Here is a 24,255-nt window from a genome sequence, read left to right as displayed (position 1 = left end):
CACAAGAAGATAATAAAAGAAGGAAGAGGGAGAGGAGAAGCAAATTAGGAGGAGGAGGAGAAAAAGAAGAAGAAGAAGAAGAAGAAAGAAGAAGACCAAGAAGAAAAAGAAAAAGAGACGAAGACCTACTTTTATTTGACTTTGATGGATAATTTTTATTTCAATGAAATAACAATAACCTACGATGACAACCTTCCCCTATAACCTTACTAATCTAACTCCCCCAAAAGAAAGGAGAAGGACATTAAGAAAGAGAAGTCAGAAGATGAGATAAGAGCAGGGATCGAAAATAACAGTTATGGTGTCTTATCATAAGAGACCTGGGGGAGGTTGAAATAAACTGGGGAGGTTGAAATATACCAGTGAGGGTAGGTACTTCTAGGTTCCATCAAGGCCAGGGTATAGCAGCTTGGGCAGGGGAAAAAATACTGGCCACAATAGATCTACAGAGGTCGCAGTGTTGCCATGCTCCTCTCTTGGGAGAGGAGCAACCAGTCCCATAATAGATAGATCATAAGAGACCAAAATAAAGAGGATGTGAGAAAAGAATAGATGAGAACATTAAAGAGAAAGGGAATGGACAAGACGAAGAAGATAATATAAGAAGACGTAGAGTGAAAAAGGAGATAAGATAAGAGAACATAAAACATAAAGTGTAAAAGTAGAAAAGATAAGAGAACATAAAGTGTAAAAGAAGATAAGATAAGAGGACATAGAGTGAAAAAGAAGATAAGATAAAAGAACATAGAGTGAAAAAGAAGATAAGATAAGAGAACATAAAGTGTAAAAGAAGATAAGATAAGAGGACATAGAGTGAAATGCACGAACATGAATTTTACATGTTTTCAAGTATGTACCTACTATGTATCTAGATATGTCAGGTGTGTTTGTGTGTGTATAAAAGAGAGAAGAAAAAATCTGGTGTGAACATCACGCGACATTCTATTACATTACGTGATTACAAATGATTAAATTGAAAGGGAGGATAAACATAAAGCAGTTAGCACTGAATTTGAAAAATTAGAGCTGTTTCAATACTGAAATAATTACTTTTAATAGATTACTCAAGGATATCCTTATATATGTTAACATAACGTAGGTAATAGAAAGTAACAAAGAGATATGTGTGTGTGCAACATTGTAGATGGCTGTATGAAATGTACTGTAGGTACTTTTGGAAAATAGTAAAGAGGAAAGAGAGAGTGAGTGAAAGGGAGTGTATGTTTCACATCACATAAGTTTATACAGGGTGTTTATGAAATCTCTCCCAGGCTTGTGTTTGTCGAGAACGGGTTGAGATATTGAGATAACTATTTGTATTAGTTAATTTTTTGGTGGATTTATTAATTTTCCACTGGTTTTGTAAAGGCCATTTTTCACTACTTCCTTTCTAAAGGGCATCATTTCTTTGAAGTTACCTACCTAAAAGTGGAACCACGATTATGTTTTCCGAAGATATACATGTACATAGTTAGTTTGTCTCATCGTAACTATCGAATGGTTTGTCCAAATTTAACGAAATTTATCAACTTATAAAGGAAGTTTTCTCACATACGTAATACTGTGATACCCACAAAGTTGTGAGAAAGCTCTCTGCTTTAGCACAAAGATACCATAATTTGATTTTGATTTGATTTGAAAAAAGGGTAATAAAGAGAAAAGATAAAAGAGTTAGAGATAAGAGGGGTTAAGAGAGAAAAGAAGAAGAACAAAGGACAAATGGGTTAGATAAGATAATAAAACATAAAGTCTAAAAGTAGATAAGATAAGAGAACATAAAGTGTAAAAGAAGATAAGATAAGAGAACATAAAGTCTAAAAGTAGATAAGATAAGAGAACATAAAGTGTAAAAGAATCTAAGATAAGAGAACACAATGGGTTAAGAGATAAGAGAATGTTACCTGGACGCCTGGATATCCAAATCTTTCAATCCGACCATAACGCCATCTAGTACGGTAACTTTCAGGGGCGGATTACGGATTTCCAAATCCAGTCGAATCACTGGTAGAGGATCTAGTGGGGGCACGCCCCTGGTAGGGTCCCCTGGAACACAATATATGAAGTAATTTGGTTTTTTCTGAGTACTTCTGAGTAGAGTAAATATTTTTTTTTTTTTTTTACATGGTTGACTCGTACGTAGGGTTTTGCGTCTAAGTTCCGAGATTAAGTCTTATCTGTTTTGGGTTCGCCTAGGACGGGAATCGAACCCACGACTTATAGTTTATATAGGCAGACGTTCTACCCTCCAAACTAACCAGGCTGGCAAACTATGTCAGTTGTAGAAATGAACGTAGACTCTGTAAAGTTTACTAACTTGAAGTTAGCTACCAACTTGAAGTTGTCAAAACTGCATTTGAGACATACCTACCTTGTTCATTATTCATTTTGAAACGCTGCCTCTGCCCTCTGCTCACTGGCGTTTATAATTAGATGAAATTTCACATCACAAAAGTTCATACAAAAAATCACAAACTCACTTTCTCTCCCTCCCCTCCTCCTCCTCCTCCTTTGCTGCCCTCTCTTCTAGAAAAAGAACCAACGATTTTTCTCCCTCCCTTCTTCTCCTTATCCTTCTTCCTTTGCTGCCCTCTCTTCTAGAAAAAGAACCAACGATTTTTCTCCCTCCTTTCCTCTCCTTATCCTTCTTCCTTTGCTGCCCTCTCTTCTAGAAAAAGAACCAACGATTTTTCTCCCGCCCTTCCTCTCCTTATCCTTCTTCCTTTGCTGCCCTCTCTTCTAGAAAAAGAACCAACGATTTTTCTCCCTCCCTTCTTCTCCTTATCCTTCTTCCTTTGCTGCCCTCTCTTCTAGAAAAAGAACCAACGATTTTTCTCCCGCCCTTCCTCTCCTTATCCTTCTTCCTTTGCTGCCCTCTCTTCTAGAAAAAGAACCAACGATTTTTCTCCCTCCCTTCTTCTCCTTATCCTTCTTCCTTTGCTGCCTTTTCCATAGAAGAAAGAACCAACAATTATTTCCCTCCTTCTTCTCTTCGTCCTCTTTTTATCCTCCTCCTCTTCTTCTTTCTCCTCCTCTTCTTCTTTCTCCTCCTCTTCTTTCTCCTCCTCCTCCTCTTCTTTCTCCGTCTCCTCCTCTTCTTTTCTACTACTCTTCCGCCTTCTTCTCTCCTCCTTCCTGTTGTCTCTTCTTCCTCCTTCTCCTCTTCTCAACTTACCTTCTTTCCTCTTCTCTTCTTCCTGCTCTTCCTCGTCCTCCTGTCCCCCTCTTTCCTCTGACGTCATGCTTTCATGACGTCACTTAAATTGAATAAAATTGCCCCCCCCCCTTCACCCCCTTGGTCCCTCCCTCCCCTCCTGCACTGCAAACATATTTCCCTTGAAGATAGGTACTATTTATCAAATATTTCCGCACGCAACGTCAGCATTATCGTATGGGATGGATATTGTGCAGCATATTATGCGATTTTCGTGTTACAAATCTCTGGATCGATGAATAATTATTAATTAATTATGAATAAAATAAGAGATGTCTTGGGAAAAAATGAAAAATAAATAACTCTTATTAATTTGGTCTTTTTTTAAGAGGTTTGACAGAGGGAACTGTAACTGCTAAGGTGTTATCGTCCCGAAATCGAAGAGAGAACGAAGACAGGATAAGAGAAAGCCAGCCGTTCCGAGAACGAACATTATCCCATCAGGATAAAATCCGCCCCGGGCGGTAATCGAACCCGCGGCCTAGCGCCTACAGGACAGACGCACTACCAACCAAGTTAACTAGGCTGGCAATTTGGTCTTTTGATGAAAAAAAAGAAGTAAAAAATAGAAATTAATAAATTAAACAAACAACATACGAACAAAAGTTTCATTTATATTATCGAGCAATCGAAAAACGAGTACAAATTTTTGTCGATGGTGGGATTCGAACCCGGGACCTTCTGCATGGCAAGCAAGCGCAATTCAACGTGCTAATATTCGTATTTGTCGCTAGATTATTATCTACCGCAACTCTGCCGCAGTGCGCAGAAGGATTGGATTTTGGATAACTTGAGGATACTCTCACATTCAATCTCTTGGCTTTTTGCCTTGCCCTAAGCAATTAGATAATTAGCTTAGGTGCTTAGGAGATCGAATACTATTGTAAATTACTTTAAAAAATAAAGATCTACCTATATTATTTTCAATCAATCAATCAATCTCTCTCTCTCTCTTATTTTCCTCTCTCCTTCTTTCTCTCTCTCTTCCTTCCCTCTCTCCTTCTTTCTCTCCCCCTCTCTTTCTTTCTCTCCCTCTCCTCTCCCCTCTCTCTCTTCCTTCCTTCTCTCCTTCTCTTTCTTTCTCTCTCTTCCTTCCCTCTCTCCTTCTTTCTCTCCCCCTCTCTTTCTTTCTTTCCCTCTCCTCTCCCCTCTCTCTCTCTCTTCGAATTCCACGAATATCGAAATTCAATATTCACACTACAGACGTACGAGTATGAGTTATCGTCTCTACACCCACACACATTTCTTATTAGCTCTCACTCTCTCTCTCTCTCTCTCCCTCTCTCCCCCGAATTCCACGAATATCGAAATTCAATATTCACAGTACAGACGTACGAGTATGAGTTATCGTCTCTACACCCACACACATTTCTTATTCGCTCTCTCTCTTTCTTATTCCTTATTAGTTCTCTCTCTTATTTGTTTTTGCTTTGGGGTGTAATGGAAAAAGAAACGAGACTGAGGGGGCATAACATTAGGTAGGTAATTCATTAGATAGAAACTGGCATGACTGCTAGGTAGGTATTAAGTAATAGGTATGTTTTACAGAAAAATCTAGGCAAAGTATAATGCATTTGAGACATACCTACCTTGTTCATTATTCATTTTGAAACGCTGCCTCTGCCCTCTGCTCACTGGCGTTTATAATTAGATGAAATTATTTCACTTCACAACAGTTCATACAAAAAATCACGAACTCACTTTCTCTCCCTCCCCTCCTCCTCCTCCTTCCTCCTCCTCCTTTGCTGCCCTCTCTTCTAGAAAAAGAACCAAGGATTTTTCTCCCTCCCTTCTTCTCCTTATCCTTCTTCTTTTGCTGCCTCTTCCACAGAAAAAAAGAACTAACAATTTTTCTCCCTCCCTTTATTATTATTAGGTATTTTTTTTTCTTCTTTTTTAAAGATGAGTGTTCCACCGCCGTTTTTATTTCGTAGCAATGGAACAACTGCTACATTAGACGCTTGTGGCCTGTGTCGTAGCATGTCCATCCCGTAGTATGCCTCTCATCAGATGGGCGAGAAGAGACACAATACTTCCCATTTAGGTGCTGGGTCAACACGAGAACACCAGAAAGTAACCCGTTTGTCGATGGTGGGATTCGAACCCGGGACCTTCTGCATGGCAAGCAAGCGCGTTACCACTGGACCAACCGTGCCCTTCTTCTCCTCATCCTTCTTCCTTTGCTGCCTTTTCCATAGAAGAAAGAACTAACAATTATTTCAACCCAAAAAAAAAAAAAAAAAAAAAAAAAAAAAAAAAAAAGGAGGAGGTTCCAATACTCCACATTGATTTGGATCATAGCGACCTGCAGGTTGTGAACCCTCATACACGATTTCATTGGAGGTTCGCTTTTCACTCTAACGTCTTGTGTGTCTGTGTGAACTCCACAATTGTGAAATTTTTATGATGCTGTAGTAATGTTCCTAGTTCCTATCGAAATTCCTTGGAAAAAATTCTTGACATAGGTTATTGGGTCTCATTTCCTTTTTGGATTTTTTCTTCTCTTCGTCCTCTTTTTATCCTCCTCCTCTTCTTCTTTCTCCTCCTCTTCTTCTTTCTCCTCCTCTTCTTTCTCCTCCTCCTCTTCTTTCTCCGTCTCCTCCTCTTCTTTTCTACTACTCTTCCGCCTTCTTTTCTCCTCCTTCCTGTTGTCTCTTCTTCCTCCTTCTCCTCTTCTCAACTTACCTTCTTCTTTCCTCTTCTCTTCTTCCTGCTCTTCCTCGTCCTCCTGTCCTCCTCTTTCCTCTGACGTCATGCTTTCGTGACGTCACTTAAATTGAATAAAAATGCCCCTCCCTTCACCCCCTTGGTCCCTCCCTCCCTCCCCTCCTGCACTGCAAACATATTTCCCTTGAAGATAGCTACTATTTATCAAATATTTCCGCACGCAACGTCAGCATTATCGTATGGGATGGGAATTGTGCAGCATAATGTACGATTTTCGTGTTACAAGTCTCTGGATCGATGAATAATTAATTATGATAAGGATAAGTGATGGCTTGGAAAAAAAAACTACCAACTAACTTTTTTCATTTAATTAATTTTCGGACTATCTCACTGGGAATACTGGAAGTTACCGAAATTGATCTAATTTGGGGCAAACGAGCGTATAAAATGAGGTCTCTGATATTGAGTAGTTTCCAGAGGTAGGTATAGGTACCTTTACCTAATACTTATGTATGTGCGTTATGCAACACGCAAGGGGCATAACATTAGGTAGGTAATTCATTAGATAGAAACTGGCATGACTGCTAGGTAGGTATTAAGTAATAGGTATGTTTTACAGAAAGTCACATTCACACTACATTGACGAGTTTCAGGCTTTCTTATTAAGGCCAGCCACTGACTATCAGGTAGGTATCAGGTAGACCTGAAAGACGGATCTTTTCAGCCTTACCTGTCAGGTCTACCAGATAGGAAGTGAGTGGCTGGCCTAACATCGAACGGAGAAATCTAAGCAAAGTATAATGAATAAGTTTAAGGAAAACAACACGTCACATAACACCAGGTAGCAATAGTCAACAAGTAACAAACGGCACCCTGTATGTAAAATCTCATAACATGAAACATGACTTATGTATGTACTTATATATTTTTATGTATTCAGTTATGTATGACTTATGTACATATATTTATATTATGTATGAGGGGGGGGGATAGGCGTATTAAATGAGGTCCCTGATATATACATACATAGCATATAGGTAGGAGTCTCAAGAGGTACCTACGTTATCCAACACGCAAGGGGCATAATGGTCAGAGGCAGAGAGATAGGTAGGTAATTTATTAGATAGAGAAAAACTGACATGACTAAATATTTTCTTCCTAAGATGCTAACTAAGTAAGTAGGTACCTATGTCACATTCAAACTCACTACATTGACGAGTTTTCAGGCTTTTCTTATTAACATGGGACGCAAAGTGATGAAGTTTGAGAAAAACATCAAGTCACACAATACCTACCGATTACTGAGTAGCAATAGTCAAAAGCACCCTGTATATAAAATCTCATAACATGAAATATGACTTATCTACATATAGGTATTTATATATTTTGACGCTTATGTACACAGCTATGTATAACTTATGTACATTATATTTATGTATGACGTTTATGTATACAGCTACATATGTATGACTTATGTACCCTACAAGGAACGAGAGAATTTAACGCGAAATAATGAAGTTTAAAGGCAACATGACGGGTGGAAAATTAAATATGAAATATAATGGGGCTAATAAAAACTTTCGCTCCGAATTTGATGAGAAACGAGGACGAGAGAAAGGAGAGAAGAAGAGAAGAACAAGAAGAAGATTGAAAGGAAGGAGGAGAAGAAAGACTATCAGAAAGAGTAAAAGAACAAGACAGGGGAGGTTTAGGTGAAAAAGAAGAAGAAGAGCTGTGGAAAAAGAAGAAGAAGAAGAAGACGATGGAAGAGGAAGATGATGATAAGATTAAAGGAGAAAACATGGCGGTGAAGCAAGAAATAGAAGGGTGAATTGAGTGATGTACGGGAAAGAAAATGTAGGAGGAGAAAATTAAATATGAAATATAATGGGGCTAATAAAAACTTTCGCTCCGAATTTGATGAGAAACGAGGACGAGAGAAAGGAGAGAAGAAAGGGAGGAAGAAGAGAAGAACAAGAAGAAAATTGAAAGGAAGGAGGAGAAGAAGGAGTATCAGAAAGAGTAAAAGAACAAGACAGGGGAGGTTTAGGTGAAAAAGAAGAAGAAGAGCTGTAGAAAAAGAAGAAGAAGAAAAAGAAGAGCTGTAGGAAAAGAAGAAGAAGAAACAGATGATGAAGAAGAAGATGAAGAAGACGGTGGAAGAGGAAGACGATGATAAGATTAAAGGAGAAAACATGGCAGTGAAGCAAGAAATAGAAGGGTGAATTGAGTGATGTACGGAAAAGAAAATGTATAGGAGGAAAAGAAATGAAATTGATGAGAAAGAAGGAGGAGGAGGAGGAGGAGGAGAAAAACAAAAAACAAGAAGGAAAAGAAAAGGGGGTGGAAAGAGAAGTAGTTGAAAAAGAAGACAAGATCAAATGAGAAACATGGCAGCAAAGTAAACCAGGTAGCAATAGTCAACAAGTAACAAACGGCACCCTGTATGTAAAATCTCATAACATGAAACATGACTTATGTATGTACTTATATGTTTTTTGTATTCAGTTATGTATGACTTATGTACATATATTTATGTATGACGTTTATGTATACAGCTCCATATGTATGACTTATGTACCCTAATTTTTTTTCCACATGCTTTTACTCGTATTCAACTTGAGATATTTGTTTGTAATTTAATTGTGTGAGTAAAATAATGTAAAAGAAAAATTAAGATTGAGAGAGACTAGAGAGAGAGAGAGAGAGAGAGAGAGAGAGAGAGATTTGATTTTTTTTTGATTGAAAATAACATGTTTATTTATTTTAAGACAATATACAATAATAAATGATGAAATTGAAAGGGAGGATAAACATAAAGCAGTTAGCACTGAATTTGAAAAATTAGAGCTTTTTCAATACTGAAATAATTACTCTTTAATTAGGTACTTAAGTATATCCTTATAGGTTAACATAACGTAGGTAATAGAAAGTAACAAAGAGATATGTGTGTGCAACATTGTAGATGGCTGTATGAAATGTACTGTAGGTACTTTTGGAAAATAGTAAAGAGGAAAGAGAGAGTGAGTGAAAGGGAGTGTATGTTTCACATCACATAAGTTTATACAGGGTGTTTTGTTTATAAAATCTCTCCCAGGCTTGTGTTTGTCGAGAACGGGCTGGGATATTGAGATAACTATTTGTATTAGTTAATTTTTTGGTGGATTTATTAATTTTCCACTGGTTTTGTAAAGGCCATTTTTCACTACTTCCTTTCTAAAGGGCATCATTTCTTTGAAGCTACTTATATACTCATATAGGTGGAACCACGATTATGTTTTCCGAAGATATAAGTACATGTACAATTGTACATATAGTTAGTTTGTCTCATCGTAACTATCGAATGGTTTGTCCAAATTTAACAAAATTTATCAACTTATAAAGGAAGTTTTCTCACATACAGGGAACGATAATAGCTCCGTAGAGTCCTTATATAGGTACTCTGGAAGCTCTACATGTTCCGAACCACTAGTTGTGTGTAGGTAGTTTATAAACACGAGTCGAACCCTGTATCTCTCATAATGTCTGTTTGAAATTGCATTCAATATTTCATTTCTGTTTTTATTTAGTTTTTTTCCAAAGTATTGCGTTGACATAAAAAAAAGCAAATTTATCTCAGACCTGGCCATACACTGAAAGTCGGATGTTATGACATGCAAAAAAAAAGAGAGGCGACCTTTTGGAAAAAAAAAAAATAATAAAAGGTCGGTTTTCCATTCAGATGTCTGGTCAGGTCACTGATTGATGGACGTAATTAGGCCTTTTTTCTGCTGGGAGCCTTTGATGGAAAACGAGGGACAGAGAGGAGGAGGATCGGATGAAAATTTTGTGTTCTAACATACGAGGTGTGAATGAGGGCGCGATTCTGTGAGACAAGTGGAGGTGATTTTTCTGTTTTTAACAAATGAAATCGACAGAAAAACTCGGTCTTTTTAACTAATACACAACGCATGTTGTGATAGGTTGGGTTTTTAGAAAGTCTGACAATGGTTGCCTTGAGAGAGAGCGAGAGAGAGAGAGAAAAACTTACCGATAGTAATGTTGATGGGACCCTTGTCATTAACCGCCATGAAGAGAAAGAAGCCATCTGCCTGGTAATTGCCGAGTAAATTGAGTCTGGGAATTTTCAAGTCATATTCTGAGTACTCCGTTTTCAAATCAGTCCTGAAAAGAAGAGCAAATCAGGAGAAAATGATTTTTCATAGAAAGAAGTTTTCTCGTGACTCAAAAGGACCCCAAAAAAAAGCACAACCCTGACCCTAAATTTTTGAGGAAATTTAGCCAATTTTTTTCGATCTGCTAAAAAAAGAGGCTTGACAGAGGGAACTGTCCCGCGGCCTAATGCTTACAAGGCAGACGCACTACCAACTAAGCTAACTAGGCTGAGTAGGCTGGCTATATTATAGGATTTATAGGGTTCCTTATTATATCGGACTGACAAGAATATTATATGTACATATATGACCCACTATTATAGGGCTGATACGATTATTATAGGACTGATACGTAAAAAAAGAGGCTTGACAGAGGGAACTGTCCCGCGGCCTAATGCTTACAAGGCAGACGCACTACCAACTAAGCTAACTAGGCTGAGTGGGCTGGCTATATTATAGGATTTATAGGGTTCCTTATTATATCGGACTGACAAGAATATTATATGTATATGACCCACTATTATAGGGCTGATACGATTATTATAGGACTGATACTAATATTACAGAGCTAATAATTTACCTTGTATATGATATGGGAATGCTGTTCTGGCCATGTTGGTGACACAGAGGTTAAATTCATCTGGTGGCATAGACTGAGGACATGGTGTCATATAAAAGGCTGGAATCAGAAAATAATCACAATAATTTAAAATACATAAATAGGTAACATGCATAACTACCAGTTACGCCTGAACGCGTTCATTTTGGAAACTAACAAAAGAGTTGTGGTGAAATAAATAGACAAACTACTAATAAAAAATATACCTAAGTAACTAGGCATGATAAGTTTATGAACTTCATTCTTCATAAACGTCGACACACTATTTACTTACATCCCTGTAAGTGCTTAATTTCGGCCGTTTTCTGGCGGGTTTTCCGCCCCCAAAAGTTCTCCCCTCAACTCTCGAGGTCTCAAATTGGGTATGACATTTCCCCCACCATATAGGTACCTAACGATCCTACTTATGAAAAAAAAAATAATAATAATAATAATAAAAAAATAGTTTACCCTAATTATTCCAAGTGGACCCCCACCCTCTACTTGTTAGACCGGGTGGAAAATTAAATATGAAATATAATGGGGCTAATAAAAACTTTCGCTCCGAATTTGATGAGAAACGAGGACGAGAGAAAGGAGAGGAGAAAGGGAGGAAGAAGAGAAGAACAAGAAGAAGATTGAAAGGAAGGAGGAGAAGAAGAAGAAGAAGAAGACGATGGAAGAGGAAGATGATGATAAGATTAAAGGAGAAAACATGGCAGTGAAGCAAGGAATAGAAGGGTGAATTGAGTGATGTACGGAAAAGAAAATGTAGGAGGAAAAGAAGTGAAATTGATGAGAAAGAAGAAGAAGGAGGAGGAGGAGGAGGAGGAGGAGGAAAAAAAAACAAGAAGGAAAAGAAAAGGGGGTGGAAAGAGAAGTACATAGTTGAAAAAGAAGACAAGATCAGAGGAGAAACATGGCAGCAAAGCAATAGAAAGATGGTTGATAAGGAAAAGAAAGTACAGGTGACGAAAAGGTGAGAAAGAAAGGAGAAAAAAGAAAGGGAAGAAAAGAACAAGGAGGAATTGAAGGTTGCGGTTGATTTTATTATAGGGCTGATAAGTATACAATATACATATATTATTATAGGTTTTTTTTTTTTTTTTTTTTTTTTTTTTAAGAGGCTTGACAGAGGGAACTGTCCCGCGGCCTAATGCTTACAAGGCAGACGCACTACCAACTAAGCTAACTAGGCTGAGTGGGCTGGCTATATTATAGGATTTATAGGGTTCCTTATTATATCGGACTGACAAGAATATTATATGTACATATATGACCCACTATTATAGGGCTGATACGATTATTATAGGACTGATACGAATATTACAGAGCTAATAATTTACCTTGTATATGATATGGGAATGCTGTTCTGGCCATGTTGGTGACACAGAGGTTAAATTCATCTGGTGGCATAGACTGAGGACATGGTGTCATATAAAAGGCTGGAATCAGAAAATAATCACAATAATTTAAAATACATAAATAGGTAACATGCATAACTACCAGTTACGCCTGAACGCGTTCATTTTGGAAACTAACAAAAGAGTTGTGGTGAAATAAATAGACAAACTACTAATAAAAAATATACCTAAGTAACTAGGCATGATAAGTTTATGAACTTCATTCTTCATAAACGTCGACACACTATTTACTTACATCCCTGTAAGTGCGTGTTGCATCCTTGTCACATTTGACATCTACATACCTAACATACCAAATTTCAACTCTCTAGCTCTTACCGTTTTTGAGATATTTTGTTTACAGACAGACAGACACAGAGACACACACACGGACCAATGGCTGAAACTTTGGATTTAGGCTCTAGGGACCTCAAAACGTGTTTTGGCACTAAAATCTGACCATCGAAAATTTGACCCGATTACATTACTTTCCTTCCTATAGGATAAGGAAAGTAAAAAGTAATTCTGGAAAAAGTAATAATAATTGAAAGGAATACCTGGGATGTTTTTTTGTCCATACAAAAAGTAATGGAAAAAAAAGAAAGGAGAGAGAAACAGATAACAGAAAGAAGGGGGGAGAGAGATAGAAGAGATAAAAGAAAGAGAGAGAGAGAGAGAGAGTGAGAGAGGTTCTATTCCTTGTATTACCTGTACTCGTAGACTTTCAATGGATGCGATTTTCCAATTTTCCCTCCCTCTCATTTCATCCCTTCTCTTATATTTCCCTCTCTACTGTATTTTATACCCTTTTCATCTCTCCCCTATTTTTCCCCCTCCTTTTCCCTCCCCTCCACGCTCTCTCTCTTCTCTTCTCTCTCTCCCCTCTCTCTCTCTCTTTCTCCTACCTATACGGAATTCTAAAGACCCTTCTCCTCTCCAATTTTCCCTCCCTCTCATTTCATCCCTTCTCTTATATTTCCCTCTCTACTGTATTTTATACCCTTTTCATCTCTCCCCTATTTTATCCCCCTCCTTTCCCCTCCCCTCCACGCTCTCTCTCTCTCTTTCTCCTACCTATACGGAATTCTAAAGACCCCTCTCCTTAGCCCTCCCACATTAGGTATGTGCTTCGGAATTCTGAAGAACACAGTTCTAAAGAAAAGATGTTGCTAATCTCTCATGTAAACACTAATGCTGACCAAATAATAGGTGTATGCTTTACACTACGTGTAGTGCCTAGTGCATCAGTTTTTGCTGAAAAGAAGCGAGGAGGGAAAAATGAGCATCACCTGTTTAAATAGCAATCTCCCGCAACGTTGCTTAACTCCAGTGGTACATCCGGACCTGAGCAGTGAGCATTTAGAATGCTTTTGCCTCGCCTTTATGGTGAGATTTCAATTAGGTACTTGTCTAGATCTCTAACAACTGGTCCTATCGAGCCTGAATGCACCCCGAAACAGCCAACAAACAGTACGAAGAACTTGTATCGAACACTCATTTAGATACCAATATCGCACAACATTGTTTAACTTGAGTGAAGTTCTAAAGAAAAGATGTTGCTAATCTCTCATGTAAACACTAATGCTGACCAAATAATAGGTGTATGCTTTACACTACGTGTAGTGCATCAGTTTTTGCTGAAAAGAAGCGAGGAGGGAAAAATGAGGAAGGGCAGAAATGAAGACAGAGAAGAAGAAAAGGATAGATCGGAGAAGACGGAAAGGAAGAGAAGAAGAAGAGAAAAATAAAAGATTAGAGATGGAAGAAGAAGATTCGAGTAGGAGGAGGAGGAGGAGGAGGAGGAGGAGGAAAATGAAAAGAAAGAGAAGGAAAAAGGAGAACAAAGAGGAAGATGCAAAAAAGGAGTAGAAGAGGAAAGAAGAGAGGTGGAGAATAAGATGGAAAGAAGGAGGAGGAGGAGGAGAAGGAACAAGCTGGGCCCGTCCCTCCGGAAATTTTATAGGCCGTAGTTTATTCGATCGTGGTTCAAGAAAATCAGTACTTATGTACCTACCTAATTTGTTTGATATTCAGTTTATTATTATTATTATTATTGATTTGATTTTTGATTTTACTTTCATGTAATGATTTAAAATCAAGACTATGTAGATACCAATATCGCACAACATTGTTTACATCCCGAACTGGTGCATTCAACATGCTTTTGCCGCTCGGGATAATGTTCATAATTTACCACACAAACCTGGAAATCCCCAGACATCAATTTCTCCGGAACTAATAAACATCCTCCCTCGTATCTCCTATTACAAAGGCGTACTTCATTTCAGGCCTTTGTTTAAAATTTAATGTATAACATTAGGCCTCTAAAATTTGGAAAAATCGGGCCCGTTTTTTTTTTTTTTTTTTTTTTTTTTTTTCACATGGTTGACTCGTACGTAGGGTTTTGCGTCTAAGTTCCGAGATTAAGTCTTATCAGTTTTGGGTTCGCCTAGGGCGGGAATCGAACCCACGACTTATAGTTTATATAGGCAGACGTTCTACCCTCCAAGCTAACCAGGCTGGCAAACTATAGTCAGTTGTAGAAATGAACGTAGACTCCGTAAAGTTTACCAACTTGAAGTTAGTTATCAACTTGAAGTTAGTTATCAACTTGAAGTTGTCAAAACTGCATTTGAGGGAGGTAATTTTTTTTTTTTTTTTTTTTTTTTTTGACATGGGATGGTTGTTTTACGTACTTGTAGCGTCTAGGCGTCTAAGTTAACAGAACAAATGTTATCTGTTTTGGGATAAAGTTCGCCTGAGGCGGGAATCGAACCCACGACTTATAGTTTATATAGGCAGACGTTCTACCCTCCAAACTAACCAGGCTGGCAAACTATATCAGTTGTAGAAATGAACGTAGAATCTGTAAAGTTTACTAACTTGAAGTTAGCTACCAGCTTGACGTTGTCAAAACTGCATTTGAGACATACCTACCTTGTTCATTATTCATTTTGAAACACTGCCTCTGCCCTCTGCTCACTGGCGTTTATAATTAGATGAAATTATTTCACTTCACAAAAAACATCCTCCTTCCTCGTATCTCCTATTAAGGCGTACTTCATTTCAGGCCTTTGTTTAAAATTTAATGTATAACATTAGGCCTCTAAAGAACCATCTCATAATGTGCAACCATTAACATTAGGCCGCTAACATTAGCAGGAAATATGGATGAGGCTTCCCACATCCTCAGCGCCCCACATTTTGCCCTCGCTACCTGGGGTAACATAAATTCAACTTCTAACCTAATAATAGGAAACATACACCCCACAACAGTATCTTCTTCGCTGCCTAACTTTTGCTGAAAGTATTCAAATTTGAGAACGTATACATTAATTTGTATATACAGGGTTAGGACGGTGAACGTTTGTGTTCAATTGTGCGTACAGGTTGGGTGAGGGCGATTGTCTTTTGGAAAGCGATAAAGAGCGTCTGCGAGCTTCTTCGCAATGGCCGCCACTCACGCGGTCTGGTAGACGGTCTGAGTACTCGCACAATACACATCCTCTGTCAAATGGACTGGAGTCTGCCAGAGACCTCGCTCGTATTTGTCACTTTTAGACGACGAGGCTAGGATAAGCCCACATTGGAAGTGCAATCCTAGGATGGTCATGGCGGGAAGCGAGTCTCTGTAATAGGAAACATACACCCCACAACAGTATCTTCTTCGCTGCCTAACTTTTGCTGAAAGTATTCAAATTTGAGAACGTATACATTAATATTTGTATATACAGGGTTAGGACGGTGAACGTTTGTGTTCAAATTGTGCGTACAGGGTGGGTGAGGGCGATTGTCTTTTGGAAAGCGATAAAGAGCGTCTGCGAGCTTCTTCGCAATGGCCGCCAGCGAGTCTCTGAGTCACAATTTCAGTGCTAGAAGTTCCGCACCAAATACATCCCTTCGTTCTCTATAGATTTATTACTTGTAATTTTGTAACCACATGTGTGTCATACTAAATAACAGGCTTAGTTTAATTATCTGGTCAGTTCAGTTTGTTGAAATTGAAACTATTGTTGTTGTGTACAACGCACGAATCCCAGTCAATGTATAAAACTTGCAAATCCGCATTTTCCCCTTTGAATGAAACCTCATTAATTATGCCGTTGGAAATCTTTCCTAATCCTTTCACAGAGGGCTTTGTAAGCCCCGTGCGAAGCGGCTCTAATCTCCGAAAGGGACTATGTCAGTTTGTTGAAATTGAAACTATTGTTGTTGTGTACAACGCACGAATCCCAGTCAATGTATAAAACTTGCAAATCCGCATTTTCCCCGTTGAATGAAACCTCATTAATTATGCCGTTGGAAATCTTTCCCAATCCTTTCACAGAGGGCTTTGTAAGCCCCGTGCGAAGCGGCTCTAATCTCCGAAAGGGACTACTAGCAGCTATTAAAAAGACAAACATTTTAAATGTTCACCGGGGGTCGTTTGTCAACATTTGTTTTAGATTTGAACATGCTCGTCTCGTGTTTAGAAGCTTGTGGAAGTGGAAGGGTTGGAAATGGAAACGAGCAGCGGGACTATGAGCAGCTATTAAAAAGACAAACATTTTAAATGTTCACCGGGGGTCGTTTGTCAACATTTGTTTTAGATTTGAACATGCTTGTCTCGTGTTTAGAAGCTTGTGGAAGTAGAAGGGTTGGAAATGGAAACGAGCAGCCTGTCTGTCCATCAGGATTCTCAGGATCTGACGTAGGATGTTCTGGAATGGGAGGATCTGGAATAGGATTTTACGAAATGGGGAGTTGGGGAGGGGGAGGCATTCTGGAGAAAGTGTTTAGGAAGCAGAAATGTTCTGTTTGGTAAAATACTCGGTCTAAAGAGTAAAGAGTGCAGATCTCCGGAATATTCGTCGTCGTTGGATTTTACGAAATGGGGAGTTGGGGAGGGGGAGGCATTCTGGAGAAAGTGTTTAGGAAGCAGAAATGTTCTGTTTGGTAAAATAACTAAGCTGGTCTACTCCCTGTTTAACGTCCCCCAGCCAGACGGACGTCCCCCAGCCAGACGGTTATTATTTGCTGAACTGGTAACGATTAATTTGTTGTAGTTCGTGCATTTTGTACCCTTGATGAATTCAAGGAGTTTCTTTTCAATCTCATGGTGGGTAACTTCACTAACTTCACTCGAACTCTTTACGCTGTTATCGAGAGAAACTTTATCATTGAGTTTAGCAAGGGAAATTCAGGCCGGTATACTCCCTGTTTATAGTCCCCCAGCGAGACTAAGCTGGTCTACTCCCTGTTTAACGTCCCCCTGCCAGACGGTTATTGTTTGCTGAACTGGTAACGATTAATTTGTTGCAGTTCGTGCATTTTGTACCCTTGATGAAGTCAAGGAGTTTCTTTTCAATCTCATGGTGGGTAACTTCACTCGAACTCTTTACGCTGTTATCGAGAGAAACTTTTTCATCGAGGATGACTCTCTCCGAAATTTTAAAAGAAATTGAACGAATAACAATGCTAAGATAGAAAATCAACTTTGGTTACGTTAGTTCCTCATTGATTATTCCAAAGAAAAATTATCCTTATTACGCGTAGAGTTCTGAAAACACTTTCCAATCTTTCCGTTGGACGTCGGAAGAAATTGAACGAATAACAATGCTAAGATAGAAAATCAACTTTGGTTACGTTAGTTCCTCATTGATTATTCCAAAGAAAAATTAACCTTATTACTCGTAGAGTTCTGAAAACACTTTCCAATCTTTCCGTTGGACGTCAGAAGAAATTGAACGAATAACAATGCTAAGATAGAAAATCAACTTTGGTTACGTTAGTTCCTCATTGATTATTCCAAAGAAAAATTAACTTTATTACTCGTAGAGTTCTGAAAACACTTTCCAATCTTTCCGTTGGACGTCGCAACAGAAATAATGTCCCTGAGAGAATCCTCCCAACTCCCTGTCCTCATCATCTTGTAGTAACCTTTCCTTTCCCAGAAACCTTTCCTCTCTCTTAGAAATCTTTCCTCATCCCATATTTATTCCCTAATTCCCTTCCTGGTATTAATCCCTGACATGACATATTATCATTTTTCCTTACAGACGTTTTAATCCTTTCCCTAAAATCCCCAACCTTCCTGATATTGTCTTTTGCTCCCGTCAATTTTCTCTGAAATCATAACCCGTTCCAGATTTCCATTTTATCCCTTTACTCTTTTTTCGCTTCATCTTCCTTGCCATGCTATTAATCCATCTTCTCATGGGACGTTGCTAAGAGATATTCTGTGGGTCTTTTGAAACGTAAACTGTACGGTTTGTCCCCTTAGCTCTGAAATCATAACCCGTTCCAGATTTCCATTTTATCCCTTTACTCTTTTTTCGCTTTATCTTCCTTGCCATGCTATTAATCCATCTCCTCATGGGACGTTGCTATGAGATATTCTGTGGGTCTTTTGAAACGTAAACTGTACGGTTTGTCCCCTTAATTCTACAATTTTCTTTTCATGAGGTGTTCATTGTGTATCATGTTCTATCAATCTTTTGCTCAATAACATGGAAAAGGTGGTCATCTTTGTATGGAAATTATTTTGGCAAGAAAGGAGGAGGTAGGAATAATTTTAAACAAACCAAGTTGTAATATGAACTACAGTGGAGTCGGTCAAATTTACAACAAAACTTACGCAATGTTTCATTTCTGGTGGTGGAAGGAGCCGCCAAAACGTGTACAAAACATCCCAGGAGGATGCTAAAGTATGCCAACATGGCCGCCAAATACCCAACCATACAAAACAGAAATACCTATGACGAAATATAAAAATAAAAATAATGCCTGTTCTTGTTTAAATAACACTCCGCGGATGTAAGCTATCCAAAATAAAAGTTTTTAGAACACCTGATAAAAATGAAAACACATAGGTACCTAATAAAAGATGTCACTGTTTAAAATATGCACCTAATAAAATGAGATTTCTCTTGGTACGTACCCTCTCTATCTATTCAACAAAAATTATGATTTATAAGAATTAGTACCTATTTTGTCACGAACTTTTCCATTTTAAAGTTTTTAAATGAAATGAACAGTCTCGAGGTACACCTTTTATGTTTTTTAGGTAAGAATAAGTTAACTGGAACTAGGTATGTAGATTGAGTTCATAAATATGAAATATGACAAAATTTTATGGTTGGAAAATCTGAAAAACTAGATTTTTTTTTATTTATACCTACCTACATAATTTTATTAAACAACTTGTTTAGGATTTAGAAATACATAGTGATGTAGATTGAACGAACGAAGTACCTACATTCTGGAATTTTGACTCCATAGGCCCGGTCACACAGCCCTGGGCCGAGAGAGCCTTTATTTGAATAGATAAATATTGGTTCTTCTGGATTAGGTTAACTAGATACATAGAGATAGAACCTAATAATAGGATGCTGCTATACCATTTTCTTACTCATGAAAATAAGCCCAGTTGACAGTAATAAATATTGTATGGCCGCCTGGAAATAAAAGTGTGTATGCAATGTGGTGAGCAATAAAAATTACCACCAGCTTACAAGTTACAAGGCAGCCGCGCTACCTTCCACGGTAATTGAGCTGGCTAGACAGGTAAACGCTGAACTAAATGTAGTAAGCATTGTGCTAAGTTCTTGCGATAATAATCAGTAAGCAGATCTACCTCTTTTACTTGAACTTGAAACTTTCAAGTAGGTACCAAATCTTATCTTAGGATCGGCTCCATTTTCTCGTCTTCGAGGAAGTAAAATAAAACTTTTTAGCTTTTAGCACCATTTTTTTATTGCATTTTTTTTTCTCGGCTCCATTTTCTCGTCTTCGAGGAAGTAAAATAAAACTTTTTAGCTTTTAGCACCATTTTTTTATTGCATTTTTTTTTCTTTTTTTCTGAGAAAAAATCTTATCTTTTAATTTAAATACTTTTCTACTTTTCCCCCTCTTTCGCCGTACTTTTTTAAGTTTTTCTATCTTCAAAGCACGACGATATTGATTCAGCATTTTTTTTTCTTTTTTTTTACGATGGAAATTCTTGGAAATTTATTGCCAAATCACCAAATCCAGTTTTGTCACATAATTTCATGCAATTAACGCTTATGTCACATATAATTTTTATGAAATTGCCTATGAACTTTGGATTAAAATTATGAAATTGCCTATGAACTTTGGATTAAAAAGAAGAAAAAATAACTCGCTATAAGTACCTAATGTAAATACGAGCAGAAAATAGAAAGGTAGGTACCTATTTTTAAAAAGTTCCTCGTCGTCGTTTCGTACTTTCATAAGCTTCGTATTTTCAAAATTGTCAACCTTGATTCTTGATATTTGTCTAACATAAAATAATACAAGGGTGTTAGGAACGCGTAACTGAAATTTGGGATACGCATTTGTTATGGCAAAGGCTATGTAAAGGGAATCCGTATGTGAATTTTACCACAACGGGAATGCGTATCTGAAATTTCATCCGTCGTCGTTTCGTACTTTCATAAGCTTCGTATTTTCAAAATTGTCAACCTTGATTCTTGATATTTGTCTAACATAAAATAATACAAGATACAACTCTTGTTTCCGCAATAACTACGAGTTTCGTGTCTACTATCAAATGCACAATCCCCTTGTCTCATTCTCTAACTCAAAGCCAAGCCAAGTTCTTCAACGTTGGAAATGGCCTGCACTATTGGGAACACTGGAACATTAAATCTAATTAGAGAACAAACAAGACAAACTTGCTTATGGGGTACCGTAAAGTTCACAATACGAACCTTCCAAGTTTGCGTGAAACTAATGAAAGATCAAAGTTTACAAACGAAGATGATGGTAGGAAGCACTAACGAAATTCCCTCACCAGGGCTTGTGTAGCCTTTTGACTTGAATCGCATTACACGCCTACGCCTAGAGTCCTAGGGGATGAGCTTTACACGGAAGCTGAAACGTAAAGCAAAAAAACCAAATCACCAAATCCAGTTTTGTCACATAATTTCATGCAATTAACGCTTATGTCACATATAATTTTTATGAAATTGCCTATGAACTTACCCATTTGAAATATATTTAAAAGAAAAAGAAGAAAAATAACTCGCTATACCTAATGTAAATACGAGCAGAAAATAGAAAGGTACCTACCTATTTTTAAAAAGTTCCAAATTCCATCCCTTTGTAGAAAATTTCCATTCACCTTTTCCATTTTCCATCATAGAATGTTAATAACCAACAAGTTAAATAAAGTTGGAATTTAATTCGAACAAAGCTTTTCCCAACATTTTATTAATCTTGTCAGAAGCTTATTGCAGCTTGCAGGTTTTTGTAAAAACTCAAAAATATGAAATTTGCTCATGAAATAATTTATTGAATTTATGCAGTTACTTGCGTTTTCGTATTTGTGGCTTTTAACTTCTGGTAGGGATGATTTGAAGGGTTTTATTTAAAAAGGACTAAACCCTACTGAGGCCTTTTTGGGTCTTTGGGATAAAACGGCTTTTCTAATGTGAAATGTTAAGAGCTAACATTTTAGTTTTTTCAGTCATCATTTTTTTTTTTTTTTTTACAACGTGAAAAAGTTTCAGTTATAGGGCAAAACAAGGCAAAAAGTCGTAGGAAGCAGAAAAAAAACGCTACCGAGTCAAAAGAAAAACCAAGGTATCACCCAATATTTGGGTCTCAACTTTTTTCATTTATTTTTCCCCCCAAAAACTTATTTTTTCTTTGTAGCAGCAGTTTCTGAAGAAGGCAGTAGAATGGTGGAAATATTAATCCCCATTCAAAATTTTACGTAGGAAGAAAAGCCATGTACCTACCTACATGATCATAGTCACACTTGACTGAATTCTTTGCATGGAAAATCCTGAGGAGCGAAAAGAAAAATCATGTACAATCTAGAAGAAAGTGAAATCTCGCACATTTTGACTTGAAATTTGTGCGATTTCTTGAAAATGCTAGCTCTGAGTATGTAGGCAGGGTATATTTGTACATAAATATGTATATTATGTAGTTATCTTAAGTTTTCATTTTTTTCCCCTATAGCCCTATACAGTCTGAAATTCCTCATCCTTTTCTTCGTCTTTCGCCTGCTGAAGTTTATCTTCTACAAAAGGATATGAACACCTCACACACTAGCATTCAGGAAAAACCCACACTTAAGCATAATGTTTTCTGCTTGGAAGAATTTTGTGTTGTGTACCTACGTAGCTACGTAGGGTGCCTTGATACTAATGTCTGTGAGTGTGTGAGTTATACAGAATGGTATGTTGTTATCCATGTTGTCACTGTATAAAGTAGAGGACAGGATTTTCGCCCTTTGTGGGGTTGGTACTTTTGATCCTAGGTGTGGTGTTTATACTTTGCTTTTTTTTAAGAGGTTTGACAGAGGGAACTGTAACTGCAATGGTCTTATCGTCCCGAAATTGAAGAGAGAAGGAAGACAGGATAGGAGAAAGCCAGCCGTTCCGTTTATATATACATAGGTACTTTGCTTTTGATTTTTTTCTCTGGAACATGCCCTTTATCACACTGTTGTGCTCTTAAGGTGGAAAGACCCTGTCCTCACATCACGTGCTCTGCTCTCACGTGATACCAAGTCCAGTCTTACCTCACGTGATAGACGCATGCATTTGTCCAAATATTTGACTTGCCAAAGCTATTTATTTATAAGTTGGGAACAAATTTACAAATGGAACGTATCACGGATGACTTTGGTCATGGTGGGGAGTTTAACTCCACCTCCAGTTTTTTTTCCACGTGTAAAAGTTCCAGGAAATGAACGGGGCATTAGACGCATATGGTCTGTGTCGTAGCATGCCCATCCCGTAGTATGCCTCTCATCAGATGGGCGAGAAGAGACACAATACTTCCCAATTGCTGGGTCAACACGAAAACACCAGAAAGTAACCCGTTGAAATATTTGCAATCAAAAAACGAGTGCAAATTTTTTTCGATGCTGGGATTCGAACCCGGGACCTTCTGCATGCCAAGCAAGCGCGTTACCACTGTTCGTTCTTCGTATAATGTTCGTTCTCGGAACGGCTGGCTTTCTCCTATCCTGTCTTACTTTTCTCTTCGATTTCGGGATTTAGGTGCTGGGTCAACACGAGAACACCAGAAAGTAACCCGTTGAAATATTTGCAATTGAAAAACGATTACAAATTTTTGTCGATGATGGGATTCGAACCCGGGACCTTCTGCATGGCAGGCAAGCGCGTTACCACTGGACCAACCGTGCCCCCTTGACCAACGAGTACCTACGACAGGAGTAGCAAGACAGTATAAGTAGTGCTTTATGTAGAATAAGTTGTTCCATTATACCCAAATTTTTGTCGATGGTGGGATTCGAACCCGGGACCTTCTGCATGGCAAGCAAGCGCGTTACCACTGGACCAACCGTGCCCCCAATCCATGTTGTCACTGTTGTTATCCATGTTGTCACTGTATGAAGTAGAGGAAAGGATTTTCGCCCTTTGTGGGGTTGGTACTTTTGAACCAAGGTGTGGTGTTGATACTTTGCTTTTGATTTTTTCGCTGGAACATGGCCTTTATCACACTGTTGTGCTCTTAAGGTGGAAAGACCCTGCCCTCACATCACGTGCTCTGCTCTCACGTGATACCAAGTCCAGTCTTACCTCACATGATATCATGCGTCGCAGCACACTGGTATCACGTCCAAGCATCAGTTGTACCTATGTTGACAGGGTGACACGGTTGGACTCACCAGAAGAGCCAATCTTAGGCCAGCCACTCACTATCAGGCCTGAGACGAATTTTCTCACGGGACAAATCAAAGTTATGTTGACAGGGTGACACGGTTGGACTCACCAGAAGAGCCAATCTTAGGCCAGCCACTCACTATCAGGCCTGAGACGAATTTTCTCAAGGGACAAATCAAAGTGAACACCCTGTAGGTTGTTTTAAAGCTTTATACATTAATTGCACGGAGGCTGATGCATGAGATTGGAAATTCAATTTTGCTTCTTATGTTTATGTACATTACGATGTTAAATGCAACGTGTGTGTACCTAGGTACCTACTAACTACATTACGTATACCTACACACCCTGTATGTTGTTTTAAAGCTATATACATTAATTGCACGGAGGCTGATGCATGAGATTGGAAATTCAATTTTGTTTCTTATGTTCATGTACATTACGATGTTAAATGCAACGTGTGTGTATCTAGGTACCTCTACTAACTACATTACGTATACATAATATTATGTATACCTATATTTTAATGTATTTATATTGTCGCTTTATAAACAGGGTGGGTCTACTACCAACCAAA

The 24,255-nt window shown here is 38.1% G+C and overlaps 1 protein-coding gene across 1 annotated transcript in view; it reads right to left on the bottom strand.

Moving 5' to 3' along the window:
* LOC113466542 overlaps positions 1-10,795 on the bottom strand; it is a 13,523-nt gene extending 2,728 nt beyond the window's left edge. Inside the window, exons 1-3 of the mRNA XM_026822050.1 lie at positions 10,780-10,795; positions 10,597-10,711; positions 9,909-10,042 (exon numbers count right to left, since the gene is read on the bottom strand). Of these exons, the coding sequence (XP_026677851.1) occupies positions 9,909-10,042; positions 10,597-10,711; positions 10,780-10,795 (265 nt within the window). The remainder of the gene's footprint in view (positions 1-9,908; positions 10,043-10,596; positions 10,712-10,779) is intronic.
* Between the last annotated feature and the right edge of the window lie 13,460 nt (positions 10,796-24,255).

This window comes from Diaphorina citri, unplaced genomic scaffold (genome assembly GCF_000475195.1).
Source record: "Diaphorina citri unplaced genomic scaffold, Diaci psyllid genome assembly version 1.1 scaffold289, whole genome shotgun sequence".
NCBI classification, from domain to species: Eukaryota; Metazoa; Arthropoda; class Insecta; order Hemiptera; family Psyllidae; genus Diaphorina; species Diaphorina citri.
The sequence above is the reverse complement of the archived record's forward strand: the minus strand, read 5'-3'. Positions and strand labels throughout refer to the sequence as shown.